Genomic DNA, 13,757 nt, shown 5'->3' with positions numbered 1-13,757 from the left:
GTGAGCCCTCATCTGAATTCAGGGCCAATTCACTCTTTTTTTTTCTGAGGTGGAGTCTCGCTCTGTCACCTAGGCTGGAGCGCAGTGGCACAATCTTGGTTCACTGCAACCTCTGCCTCCCAGATTCAAGCAATTCTCCTGCCTCAGCCTCCCGAGTAGCTGGGACTACAGGCGTGTGCCACCATGCCCAGCTAGCTTTTGTGTTTTTATTAGAGACAGAGTTTCACTATGTTAGCCAGGCTGGTCTCGAACTCCTGACCTCAAGTGATCCACCGCCTCGACCCCCCAAAGTGCTGGGATTATAGGCATGAGCCACTGTGTTCAGCCCAGGTCACTGTTACACATGTGCTGCATGTGGTTGTACACACATGTTGGGAGGCAGCTAAGATTAGCAGGAGTGTGGGCGCTGGTCTCACCTCCGGCATTTACTGTGTCACCCTGGCCAGTTGCTGAACCTTTCTGAGCCTTAATTGATGTATGTTTGTTTTGTTTTGTTTTCTTTTGTTTTGAGACAGGGTCTCAGTCTGTCTCCCTGGCTGGAGTGCAGTGGCATAATCACCGCTCACTGCAGCCTTGGCCTCCCAAGAAGCTGGGACCACAAGCATGTGCCACCATGCCTGGCTAAGATCTTAATTTTCTGTAGAGATGGCGGTCTCCCTATGTGCCTAGGCTGGTCTCAAACTCCTGGGCTCAAGTGATCCTTCCTCCTCAGCCTCCTAAAGTGTTGGGATTTACAGGCGTGTGTCACTGCACCCGGCCTGACTCATCTGTTAAATTGAGGCTAATGCTATCAGCTCCTTCCCGGGGCTCTTGAGAGGAGTAACTGAAGAATAATAGCAATGGTGGACACTATCAAGAACTCTATGTGCATTATTAACTCACTTAATAGAACGCATCTCAACCCCTGGGCCTCATGACCCCAAGGATGGGGCTTATTACTGTCATCCTCCCAAGTGGCTGTGGTTGCCAGAGCAGGAGGCCAGGCTGTCTGGCAGGGCCTGGCTGGGGTGGCTGGGCCCACTGGTGGCTGCCCACCTGCTCGATGGCATACTCCTTGCCAGCCACCTCGGCCACCTTGCTGATGCTCTCGATATGGTCCTGCAGGTTCATCTCGAGGCAGCGAGCAAAGGTCAGGTTGGCCTTGGGCCTGACGTTGATGTTGATCTGGTTGGACAGTGTCTCCCAGTGCCGGTTCCGCATGCCAGGGTTGCGCAGTCCCTGGATCAGCGGGATGTATGGTTTGAACTCCTCGATGCGGGCCCGGATGTCCAAGGCCACTTCCTGGCAGGCTGCCGGGTAGGACAGAAAGGCATGAGAGGCAGGCGGCAGAGGCAGGGAGGAGGAGATCAGCCGGCTTGCCTCTCTACCTGGCATGTCCTTGAACTGCTTCACACACTTGTGCATGGTCTTGAAGGCTTCAACCACGTTCTTCTCCAGCTGCTCAGCATCAATGGCAGAGAGGGGGTCGTTCATCCAGCTCTCCGACCAGCGCAGCCAGTCAGAAGCTGTGGTCCAAAGGTCCAGGTAGGGCTGGAACTCCTTCACCATCCTGGAGAGCTTGTCATACTGCAGGGACAGGAGGGCAGGGATGGGGCTGTCCTGGGACTCCCCAGGACACTCCCCAGCCTCTCTCCAAGCTGCCCCTTCTTGGGCCAGGTCCTCTCCCTCTCCCTTACTCCTGGCTGCTGTCCCTGACCCTGCCCCCACACACCTGGGCCTGGTCTCCCTTCTTCTCTTCCCACCCGAGACCTGGGCTCTGAGCTGTTGCACCAGGCCTGGGCCGACCCTCAGGCCCCCTGCCTGGTACCAGGGGCCTCCTCAACCTGAGGGCCAGGGTTGGGCTATCTCCACTCTGCAGCCTGCTGGGTCCTGCCCCCAAATGCCAGAGCCCTGCCCCCTGGCAGCTGCATCTACATGAGATGCTTCCTCAAGCCTGGGGGAATGGGGGAGGGTGCCTGCAGGAGGTCTACATTGGTGATGGGCAAGCCGAAGATGCGCTCGCGGTTGTTGTAGAGCATGGCCAGCTGCTGGCAGTCCTTCAGCTGCTTCTTGACGCGCCGCACCTCGTTGGCGATCTCGTGTGCTCGCGAAATCTCCACGTGGATGGAGAAGCCAGCTACCACCAGCTGCAGGCCAAGGGGCAATGGGTCAGAGGTCCCTGCAGCCCTACTTGTGTCCACGCCTTCCCATGCAAACCCAGGGAACCAGAGGTCCCAGGACATCTACTCCTCTCAGTCCTAAGGAGGTTGTTGTCCTGGAGTGAGCAGGTTCCTCACAGAAAGGCCAGGGGAGACCCAGTGCCCCGACACTGTGCCCACTGCCCAGTGGGCCACCAAGGACACAACAGAAGAGCTGGGAGCTTTACTACTCTGAATCTTTCTGGAGCTTGCTGCCTAGGCATCTCTTTGGCCTTTGGGTTCATTCTTTCAGCCATTTATTCATTCATCCATCTGCTCGCCCATCACATGTTGACTCAGCACCTCCTGAATGCAAGAAATGAGGCCAGGCCCTGGAGAACTGTGTGTGTGTGTGGTGGGGGGTGCGTTCAGCAAGCCTGCAGCCGTGCCCTACCTGCAGCCCTTCCAGCTTCTCTTGGAAGTTGTTCTGATCCATGATCTGGATTTTGCGGAACTTCTCCTCATCCTCCACATGCTGCTGCTGCACCAGCTCTATCTGCCCAAGGATCTTAGAAGGCCAGTTGCTGGCAATCCATCTGGCCGGGATGGGGGTGGGGATTGGGAGAAATATCGCGGCTGAAGTGTTCGAGCGGCAAGGCCAGGCAAGGCATCCCACCAGGCACCCAGGCAGCCAGAGAGAAGGGGGATCAGGGGAAATCCAGGCAGCTGTGGAGGCCCCTTGGGGCCAGACAGCTGGGAAGTGCAGGTGAGCTGGGAGGCACTACTGCCACCATCAGGGAGGCTGCCCTGCCCACTGGGAACTGCAGTCTGCATCCAGTGAGATGCAGACCCAAGGTGCCCAGTGCAGTAACGGGGACCAAGGGGAAGTGAGAGGAGTGAGGCTGAGTTCCCCTCTTAAGCCTCAAGGGCCAGAGGGGCTTCCTCAGAGGAGGCAAAACCACAGTTTCTAGCCAGGGCCCTCAGGCCAGCTGCCTTCAGGTCAGACCAACTCCCTTTGCCCAGCTGACATAGGGGATCTGTGGGATGTGGGGATGCCACCTGCAGCCGGCCTAGGGATGCTGACCCTGGGGGAGTTCCCCCTGAGCACCCGGGTGCCCTGTCTGCCAGTGTCTCCCTCTCCTGGGCAGGGTCCTGACGGTCCCGACTCCCCCAACACCTGTGAGGCAGCAATGGGGTCTCTGGCGGCCTCAGTAAGGCTTGGTTGGGAAAGGGCACCTAAGGCTGTTTCCCACAAGGCTTTTGACTTGGGTGGGGACAAATGCCCCTCTCCAGGGACTGCCCACCAGGCTGAGCTTTGCCTCTCTCGGTGCTCCCAAGAACCCCAAAGGGCACCAGCCACAAACAGGAAACCCTAGGTCCACAGTAAAATACATGTGTCAGGCTGGGCGTGGTGGCTCACGCCTGTAATCCTAGCAGTTTGGGAGGGCGAGGCAGGCGGATCACCTGAGGTCAGGAGTTCGAGACCGGCCTGGCCAACTTGATGAAACCCTGTCTCTACTGAAAATACAAAAATTAGCCGGGCTTGGTGGTGGGCACCTGTAATCCCAGCTACTCAGGAGGCTGAGGCAGGGAGAATCACTTGAACCCGGGAGGCGGAGGTCACAATGAGCTGAGATCGTGCCACTGCACTCCAGCCTGGGTGACAGAGCAAAACCCCATCTCAAAAAACAAACAAGCAAAATGTGTGCCAGGCCATTGACAGCACAGAGATAGGGTTAGGGAGCCACTGAGGCCAAGAGGCCCAAATGAATTCCCTCTGCCCCACTGGCCACCTGGCCCTGGCTGGTCTCGGCCCATGTGTGGAGCCCTGGCCTCTGGAATCTCAGTGGGGCATTTCTGGGGAGACTGTACAGACTGTGGCAGCTGGGGCATGTGGGAGCCTCTGCAGCTCAGCAGCTCCCCTCACGCTCCAACCCGCACCTGGCATGGGGGTCAAGCTCCCACTCACTTGTCATTGAAGTCATCTGAGCTGAGGTTGTAGAGGAATTCATCCATGACCTGGTAGTCATCCATGACCTTCACAATACGCTCCTGCACAGACAGGTGGTAATGAGAACTTCACATGTGCCAGGGAGGGGTGGGTAATCGGAACCTGGCTCCCCAGAGAGACGGGTGCTAGAGAGGGGCTGCTCTCTTTCAGATCGGGGAGGCCTGGGCCAGGGAAGGAGGCCCAGGGTGTAAGGGCAGCATCAGGCTCAGGGTTCCAACAGCCATGGCCACCACACCTCCAGCTTCCAGCCCCCGACCCCCAGACAGCAGACCTCTGAAGCCCCACCTTACAACCCCCTAAACCCCATCCGTCCTCTGTCCAACTACCTCACCCTTAGCCTCCTGGGTCCTGACCTCCCAGCCCATGCCTGACCCAGCCCTCGGACTCTTAACACCAGCCCTGTGCCTCCCTGGCCCCAGTGCCCGTGTGCCTGCCTCACCTCCAGGCCCACCAGCCTCTCCGGGATGCCCTTCATCCACTCTCGCAGCTCAGCCAACTCTTCAATGCTGTTGGGTTTCTCGTAGATCTTGCGGCTGATGCTGCGGAACTCCTCACAGATCTGGCAGTGGGAGGAGGCGCTGGGGAGGGCAGCGTGCTGCTCCCTTGCCTTCCCTCGCCTGCTCCTCCTCCTCGGTCTCCTGCATCTCCCGACAGGTAACTGTCCCCTCCCCCAAAACACCCTGTGGCCGCTTTCCAAGAAGGGTGCTCCTGATGGGCTCCCTGGGTTGCTGAGGACTGTCAGTGGGGCAAGGGCGTGACTCGGCACATCTCACCCTCCCAGCCTCCTCCAGCCCTACCAACACACGCAGGGCTTCTGAGGCCTGCGCTCGAATCCCCTAGTTACATGAAACAAGTCCGTCAAGGGTGTCCTTCGTGAGGCTTCCCAGGCCTCTACAAATCTGGGGGAGGAGGTGGAAATCCCCATTTCCTGGGACCTCCCATATGGGACAACTCCCCGCAGACAGGCAGGGATGGGGCACGGTGATTTCCAGCTCCTTCCCTTGGCCTGGGTGTCCACAGATACCCCAGACCCTGCCTGGGGACATATTGCCGTGTATGTGAGGGTCCGTGTGTGCTGCTGTGGTCACTGAGGCGGGGCAGGTGGGCACTTACGCTGTCCACCTCCTTGTGCAGGTTCTTGGCAAGGATGTCCAGCATGGAAGTGGCCAGGGCCTTGCGCTTCTTGGACAGGCTCTGCTTGACGTTGTCAGTGTTGATGTAGAAAGGCCCAATGATGATGCTGCTGGGTAGCGAGCTGTCCAGGATCTCCTTCTCCTGCAAGTGGGTGAGCACCACCTCCTGCACCTCCTGGGCCAACAGGCCCTGTGTCTGGTAGGCTCTGAGGACAGTAAGCACACGGGAGGGGGCAGAGGACAGTGAGCAGAGTGGGCAGGGGATACACATGCACAGACACCCGGACACACTCCAGCACGCATGGGCACACGTACGCACTTGAGGAAGGAGGCAATGTCATTGTTGTTCAGCTCCAGGTATTTTCGGTACTCCTTGGCATAAGCCTGCAGTGGGATCATGGCCTTGGACACAGCACTGGCAATGGTGGCACGTAGCTCTTCCACCAGTGGCTCATGAAGGCCCACCGACTCCAGCAGGGGGTCACCACTGATGAAGATGTCCTCCATCACCAGCTGCAGAGGGAAGGCATGGGGCAGGGTAGACCTGGATGAGCCAGGGGGTGAATGGGCAGAGGGGAGATGGGGAGTCCTCCCGAGGAGCAAGCAGGGGCAGGATGTGGCCTGAAGCCTAGTGGGCAGCAGGGTACCAAACACAAAGAGCAGGGATGCAGGGGGAGGAGGGAGTTTGCTGTGCTGTCTCTTTACAAGGCCAGAAGCCCCTGTGAGGCCCACCAAGGGGCAGCATCTTCCTCTGCCTGGGCATGACTCTGCCTGGGCCTGACTCAGCCCAGGACCAAGGAAAGGTGCAGAAAAGACAACCGGGTGTTGAAGGCTCTGACTGACCAGCAAGGGAGACAAGAAGGGCTAGGGTTACAGGGGCTCTTGGGCCTGGAAGTGGGCTGTGTGCAGCTGGGCGTGTGTGCAGTGGCAGTGACTGGTGGGGACTTTGGACAGAGGGTCTGTATGCGGAAGCCAGCCCGTGTCCACCTCTGGAGATGATGAGAGAGGCCAAGAGCTGGGTGGGATCAAGAGCATGGGGTCTGCATCAGATCTGGCTGTAGCAGCAGAGGTCCAGCAAGCCCAGGGTTCAGATAGCAGTTCCGACACTTGGCAGCTATGCAATCTTAGGTTAACTATTACACTTCTCCAAGCCTCACCTACAAAATCTGACACTAGCAGCTACACAGTCTTAGGCTATTACACTTCTCCAAGCCCCACCTACAGAATGCGAGGGTTAATAGGTCACAGTGCAGCTTGTGATGAGCATTAAATGGGATACTTAAGAGTTACGGGGCTGAGCGTGCTGCCTGCTGGACAGGAGGCCTGTGATACAGTTGAACTGCGGCAGCACCCCGAGCTCAGGGAGCCATCAGCAGCCAGGGCAGTAGGTGCATGGGGCCTGCTCAGGCTGCAGCATGTACCTTCTCCAGCTGGGGCACAGCATGGGTGGCCAGGATGCCCTTGTCAAAGAGGTTCAGCAGAGATGCCTCAAACTGCTCCAGTGGAGTGCTGTAGTGCACCCCAGAGCTGTCCAGCACCAGGTCCACAGTGAACAGGGGATTCTTCCGGGGCCTGCAGGCAATAGCGGGTTGACCGTGGGCAAAGGCCTAGGAGGCCTGTGTGCAGGGGCGGCCGTCTGTCCTTCCTGCCAGCGCTATGACTCTCAAGCCTCTCCATGTACAATGCTTGCCTTCTCCTTCCTCCCAGACACCTCCAGGTTATCAGACAGGAAGACCCAGGCCAACCAAACAGGTTCCTCTGCTCCTAACATGCCCCAAGGTCCACAAGCACCACAAGAGAGGGAGGCTCCCAACCCCTGTGCTGAGGTTGCCAGGGCCTAGGCATTGTGGCCCCCACACTCTCTCTGGGAGCCCATCTTCCTTGGCTTCGCATCTCCGTTACGCAGCAAGAACCAAGCCTGGATCCCAGCTGGGGCCCTCTGATGGTTTCTAACTGTACTTAGAATAAATCCAGCCCCCAGCTCAGACTTCAGGAGGCCCCGTGAGATCTGGCCTGGTCCCTGCGAGCTCTCCCACTCCATCCTGAGCAGCCCTCCCTCCCCTCACCGACTCCAGCCACACTGGCCAGCCTTTCCTTCCTCAACTGCACCAGGCCCATCCTCCCCTCGGTGCCTCCGCCCATGCTGATCTCTCCGCCTGTACCTGCCTCCACCTCGCATCGCCTCACAACTTGTTTCTTCTTACATCTCAGGTCTTGGCACAGATGCCACCTCCTCCCTGACCCCCTGGCAAAGGCCCACCCCCAGTGTCCACTATGGCCCCTGCCAAAACCGGCAATGACTGTGTATTTATTTATCTGCTTGCTGCCTGTCTTTCCCATGAGACCAGGGACTGGGCCTCTCTTGTTCCCTTAGAACCATGCCTGGTTCACGGCAAGTGCTCAAAGAATATTTCTGCACTAAGTAACTCAATGATCAAATGAATGAAGGTCACCAGAAGCAATGTAAGCCAGGGTCGGTGGGACATTGTCCAGCAGCCTGCAGGGAGCTCAGCTCTGGCTCTCCCTAATGCCTGGGACCTGGCACGGATGGGCACCCTGGCCCTGGTCCTCGACCCTGCTCCATCCCAACCACTGGGGCCTAGCAAGAGGTGCCTGGTGTCAAGAGGTGCCTCTGCCCAGCTGGGCCCCACCTGTAGGGGCTGTTAATTAAGTCGTCACCCCAGACCATGTCATCGGTGCAGTTAAGTACGCTGCAGCAGGCGTCACTGATGAACTGTGAGAAGCTGGCAAGTGAGTCCTGCACCAGGAAGCGCAGCGTGTCCTGCAGCATGTACTTCACCAGCTCCATCAGCTTGCGCAGCTTGGACATGAGGTACACCTCCCAGTTGGTCTCGTAGAGGTTGTACCAGCCCTTGCTCATGTCACGCAGGCTGCTGCGCATGGCCACCTTCAGCGAGCTGATCCAGCTGTCCTTGAGAAACATCTGTACCTGGAGTGGCCACAGGCATCATCACATGGCCACCCTGGGGACCCACCACCTATAGCTGCACTTAAGGACTCTACCACCAGGGCGCTTGGGGTGGCTCAGGGCTCATCTGACTGCAGAGGGATGTCCCCTACCCCAACTTATTGCCAAGCCCTGCCAACCAACAGCCTCATGTGACCCTGGGGGCTCAGGGCTGCTGGGCGGGGAAGGAGGGAAGAAAGGAGGGACGGAGGAAGGACAGGGCAGCAGAAGTGGGACTTTCCCTCCAGGCATAAGAGAGAGAGACCCAGAGAATGAGATGAGAGAAGCAGAGAGACAGAGAACAAGACTAAAATGGGCCGAGAGGGAAAGACACAGAGAATGAGGCAGAGACACAGACAGAGACAGAGTGGAATGCAGAGGGGGTGCACCCCCACCTCCCTCATACTCCAATCCACAGGTCAACATGGGGGTGCCTAAGGTTCCTGCTCCCCCTTCTAAGACAAAGGATCTGCTTCAGAGGCAACCAGAGTTGGGATGGAAAGGGATTGGAAAGAAAGCCTGCCCTGGTCTTTCCCTTTGTCTCCAAGATGAGCCGTTATCCTTGGTCCCCACCCCAGCCTCCAACAAGGTCTAGGAAGAGGCTGAGGCCAGGTTTTGAGAAAAGCAGGGGCTCACAGCCTCACCACGTGGCCCACTGACCCTGGCCTTCTGCTGCAGCTCAGAACTGTGCCTGCCAGCTCCAAGGGTCTGCCCTGCGCTTGCCCCTCTGTGCCCTTGATGCCCACAAACCTGGGAGAAGGTCTGTGACTGGATCTGCTCAAACTCCTCCAGTCGGCTGTACTTGGAGAGGCTCGAGTGGAACAGGGACATGGTGGTCACCTTGTTGCACTCAGCCCTCACCTTGCTGAGGGCCGTGATGACCTCTGGCCGTGTGAGCAGGGACACGAAAGTGAAGTCCTCCTTCTGCTCCCGGAAGTGGTACTTGGGGACACTCACCAGCCCTGCAGGGGTAGGGGCCAAGGGCCAGGATCAGACCCTGCCTGGCCAAACCAGGGGACAGGACAGATTCACAGGGTGCTTGATGGAGGGCTGTGACTCCTGCCTTCTCCCTGAAGAGTGACTGGACTTCCCAGAGTCCCGCCTTTCCTTAGTTTGCCGGAGTGGCGCTACAGCTCTTCAGTGAGGTGCCTACTCTGAGATGGGTGAAGGAATTCCTTCCAGGACTCCCTAGTCACAGGCTTCTCTGAGAAGTAGATGAGAACTGAGAACCCTCTCCTCATCCACTCCTGCCCGTGCTGCACACAAGCTCAAGGTCTGTCCACAGCCTGCCCTGGGGCACCAAGGAAGGAAAGGGTGGGTACCAGGACCTCTCAGAATGCCCACTGTCCATACCCCAGCTTGTGTCCTGAGTACATGACAAGCAGGAAGCTGAGTCTAGGAAGGTTGGCAGGTGAGTTGAAAGCAAGGAGGGTTCTCGGACCCCAGGGTCCTGCTCTGAGACTCGGTCTGCTCTCTTGCTACTGGAGGAAGAAGGACTATCCTCTAGGTCAGATCAGCAGGGCCCCTTCCATCTACTGCTGCAGCATCGTTTCCTAGTACACATTCACCTTGCAACTTCTGTGCTATTCCCACTAATATGTTCAAAAACAGCCTTCTTCCCCTTCCCCCAGTCCAGAGCCCTCCAGGCAGCAGGGAGAAGTGAGACAAGTGCTGGGGACATGGGAAGTGCAGGGAGTGTGGGGCTGATGATGTCCACAGTGGCAGGGCAGACAATCCTGGAGGGGAAGGTGGGAGGGGCTCTGGCCAGGTGGATGGCCATGGGGCCCGTCTTGGTCCAGTGACCCTCACCTTGCTCAGGCACCTGCTCCTCCTCCTTCTTGGGGAGGGTCACGTAGGAGAAGGTCTCGGGCTTGGAAGAGACAATGTGGTCGAAGTTGATTTTGTTCATGCTGCGCTCATAGTCCAGGCTCACTTCTCTGGCGAGACCGCTGAGGTGCTCTAGAACCCTGCCCATGGAGATGGGAGATAGGGGAATCAGGGGCTCCACACCCTGTGAACCCCAGCCGGGGCGCAGGCTCTGCTCTGGCATGGACCTGGGGACACGCATTTAGGGCTTCCCCTCTGGATTCATGGGCACACCCCTGCCCCGCCCTGAGCCACTAACGTCCAAGTGTGCCTTCCCTGCTTCTTTCACGCCCCTTGTCCTCATTTTCTGTCCCCCATTTTCTGCCCCTTGTCCCCATTTTCTGTTGTCAGCCTCTGGGAGCCAAGGCAGGCCCCAAAGCAGTGGGATGGGGTGTAGGAAGTTCTGGGCCTAGAAGCCTCAGAGAACTGACACTTACTGCCTGTACCTCCCCACCTCCCCTGCTCGCTGCCCCATGGCTCACTGGAAGATGCCTGCCACTGAGCTCCTTTGCTTTCACTGAGCAATCACGGCAGCACCTGGAAGGTGCTGAGAACTCAGGATGTGCAAGACCATGACTGGGCCTGAGGGTAGGTGACCCCTGCACTTCACCCTGAAACTGGGCTCCGAGATCGGAAATCAGCAGACCTGGCGTGAGCGTGCACACCATCTTCCCCGTCCTCACACAGGCAGACCCCTTGGAGGCCATTTCACTCACTCGCTCACTCGCTCATTCGCTCACTCACTCCTCAGCACATGTTGCCTATGCCGTTGTGTTCCGGCTCCTGGCTTGCTCAGGCCTCATCTGAGCCAGCCAGCGTCTCCGTCCTTTGTGGACAGCCCTTTCTGTTCCTTGAGTTGGTCTCTTCCATCGATCTCTCCCTCCCTCCCACCTCTGCCACCCCTGAATAGTCCCATCAGCCCTGGTAATGGCACCACAAGGGAATCTCAGTTTCCTGCAGCCCACACTTGCACCAGAGCTGCGGGATGTTGGAGAACTTCACAGGCAGGGGACTGGTCTCACCTTCAACACACCCTCAACCTGACCTAGAAATCCACTCACTCCCTCGGAACCTGGAAAAGACTCTTTCTCACCTTCTCTGCCAACTCACAGACATGCCCTCCCTCACTGGGTGAAGTCCCTCGAATTTCATCTGGAACTCAGAAGCCATTGGACAGAAATGACCACATTTTCGCACCCTGGAATCTCCCTGCCTTCTGCCAGGGTAGAAAACATGCCCTGCTCACAGGAAGAGCCCAGCAAGTTTCCCTTCATGGGAGCCCCTCTTTTCAGCCACCTCAGTCTCTTTGCCTTCCCTCCCACGCCCTCCCAGGGGTCCCCACACACTCCGGTGTGTCCCACATTAGAAGCCGCCCCTTGACTTCCTTCCGTCCCTTAACTTTATCTCTTTGTGTTTCTTTACGGAAAAACTGGTGTACTCACTTCTTCCCATCCTCATCTCTCCTCTTCCTGCCCCTGAGACTGCTCCAGGCTCTGCCTCATCTCTCAGAGACTTGGCACAGTGGCTCCCTCCTACTCTGCTGCACCGCTGTCCTCATGGAGCTTCTGGGACACCCTTCCCCTGGATCTTCCTCACCTCCCTGACTTGTAAACATTGGCCTGTGCCAGGGGTCCTGAGACCCCTCGTCTTCCCCAGCTACACCTCCCACCAGGTGAACTCCTCCAGCCTCGGACTCTGAACACCACCTATTCTATTCAGCCAGAACCCTCACACCTATCTGCAGTTCTCTCCCCTCATTTATCCACCAGCCTACTCAACACTGACACTGGATGCCTCACAATGTGTCAGAACTAGCATATCGGAAAGCAAGTTCTTCATTTCTGTCCATGCCCGTCACTCGCTTGCCCCCAACCCCCACTAGCCTCCTTGTCTCTGAACAGCAGTGCACACACCCTGCTAATCAAAGCCCTAGGGAGGGGGTCCCTGGTCTCTTCCCACTACTGAATGTGCAACACCATAACCGGGCCCGAGGGTGGGTGACCCCTGCACCTGATCCTGAAATTGGGCTTCGAGATTGGAAATCCCCAGACCTGGGGTGAGCTTGCATTTAGTCCATTAGCAGCTCTCATTGGCTCCACCTCTGAGGAAACCTCAAATACATCTCTTTCTCCCCTGCTACTCAGCTACTATTCTGGTTCAAGCCACCATCATGGTCTCTGGCCCTGATTCTGGCATTAGTCTCCTCGTTGACTTCCCTGCTTCCATTCTTGTCCCCTTACAACTCATTCTCCACTTGAGTTGGAAAAATATATTTTAAACATGTAAATAATCAAGCTACTCCTCTGCTCACCACCATCCATGGCTTGCACAGACTGTCAGCCTGTGGCCACATCTCTGCCCCTGCATGTGGTCCAGCCTCCCCGACCAACATTTCTCTCTCTGCATCCCAGCCACAGTAATCCTGTCCTGCTCCTCAAGTACCACAAACTTACCCCTACCTCAGCCTCAGGACTGCTGTTCCCTCTGCCAGAATCCTCTTCTTCCCTTACTTTTTTAAACCTCAACTCAAATGTTATCACCACTATGAGGAAGGCTTTCACTGACCGCCTAATATAAAGAAGCCCTTCTGAGACATCTCTATTCCCTTCTCTCACTTGGTCTTCACAGCACTTATTAGAACCCTAAATCACCCAGAGTTTTCATTGTCTGTCTTTCTGGCCAGGCTGAGAGTCCCCAGGATGCAGGCTCTTTGTTGGAAATGTTCACTGCTATGTCCCCAGTGCCTGGCACAAGACGGGTACTTCCACACATGGCTGCTTGCTGGCCTGACATCCACTCCCTCCCTTCTTCCTCAGTTTTGTTCTAGAATTCCATCTTTCCTCACTTAACTCCGGGGAAGATGACTATAGCCCCAGTTCCAGGGGTACATCTCAGCTAGTCCAAGCCAATCGTGGTGGAACTTACCCCTACTGCAGTTGGTTTAGGAGTGGGAGCATGTCCCAGTTATGATCGACCACTGATGCAGAGATATGAAAGTCAAGCCCTCTGCAGTGAGCTAAGATTGCTCCACTGCACTCTAGCCTGGAGGACAGAGTAAGACCCTGTCTCAGAAAAAAAAAAAAAAAAAAAAAAAGTCAAGCCCTCTTGTTCTGGCTCTCTCCAGCACAAATTCGGTGGTGCCATGCTTGCTCCAGAGTTTCCTACAGGAACTAGACTTCTCAAACCATATTTCACCAGCTACTTCTTCTATTGTACCCTCTGCTTCCTTCACTTCCTTGTAGATTTCTCCTGAGAGGATTTCATCAATCGCTTGCACAAGAATCCCCAAATCAGGGTCTGCTTCTAGGGAATCTAATTGAAGACAACCCTTGTTGTGGTCATGAAACTGCTGCTGCCATCTCACCTGAAGATGAAGCCAGCATACACTGCAGACAGAGCTCTGATGCACCAACCTTGGGGTGTCCTGCATTAGTTTTCCTGCTACAGGTACAGGAATGCACTTCCCTACTATCTAAGCCAATCTGAGACCAGCATCTTTTATACTTAAAGCCAAAAACATTATAAACTGAATAAAATTCAAGAAACAGAATTCTGGACAGCCAAGGTAAGGTGGCTACATCGGTTCAAATTTCCCAACACACCCTAGGAAGGAAGGAAGGAAGGAAGGAAGGAAGGAAGGAAGGAAGGAAGGAAGGAAGGAA

The 13,757-nt window shown here is 56.6% G+C and overlaps 1 protein-coding gene across 1 annotated transcript in view; it reads right to left on the bottom strand.

Annotated features, from left to right (window-relative positions):
- DNAH1 (dynein, axonemal, heavy chain 1) overlaps positions 1 to 13,757 on the bottom strand; it is an 84,887-nt gene that overhangs the window by 46,217 nt on the left and 24,913 nt on the right. Inside the window, exons 10-21 of the mRNA XM_011958846.1 lie at positions 10,039 to 10,196; positions 8,980 to 9,191; positions 7,913 to 8,211; positions 6,683 to 6,833; positions 5,581 to 5,774; positions 5,242 to 5,467; positions 4,568 to 4,687; positions 4,087 to 4,169; positions 2,572 to 2,713; positions 1,971 to 2,126; positions 1,368 to 1,566; positions 1,036 to 1,289 (exon numbers count right to left, since the gene is read on the bottom strand). Of these exons, the coding sequence (XP_011814236.1) occupies positions 1,036 to 1,289; positions 1,368 to 1,566; positions 1,971 to 2,126; positions 2,572 to 2,713; positions 4,087 to 4,169; positions 4,568 to 4,687; positions 5,242 to 5,467; positions 5,581 to 5,774; positions 6,683 to 6,833; positions 7,913 to 8,211; positions 8,980 to 9,191; positions 10,039 to 10,196 (2,194 nt within the window). The remainder of the gene's footprint in view (positions 1 to 1,035; positions 1,290 to 1,367; positions 1,567 to 1,970; positions 2,127 to 2,571; positions 2,714 to 4,086; positions 4,170 to 4,567; positions 4,688 to 5,241; positions 5,468 to 5,580; positions 5,775 to 6,682; positions 6,834 to 7,912; positions 8,212 to 8,979; positions 9,192 to 10,038; positions 10,197 to 13,757) is intronic.

Source organism: Colobus angolensis, unplaced genomic scaffold (assembly GCF_000951035.1).
Source record: "Colobus angolensis palliatus isolate OR3802 unplaced genomic scaffold, Cang.pa_1.0 Scaffold477, whole genome shotgun sequence".
Lineage (NCBI taxonomy): Eukaryota > Metazoa > Chordata > Mammalia > Primates > Cercopithecidae > Colobus > Colobus angolensis.
The sequence above is the reverse complement of the archived record's forward strand: the minus strand, read 5'-3'. Positions and strand labels throughout refer to the sequence as shown.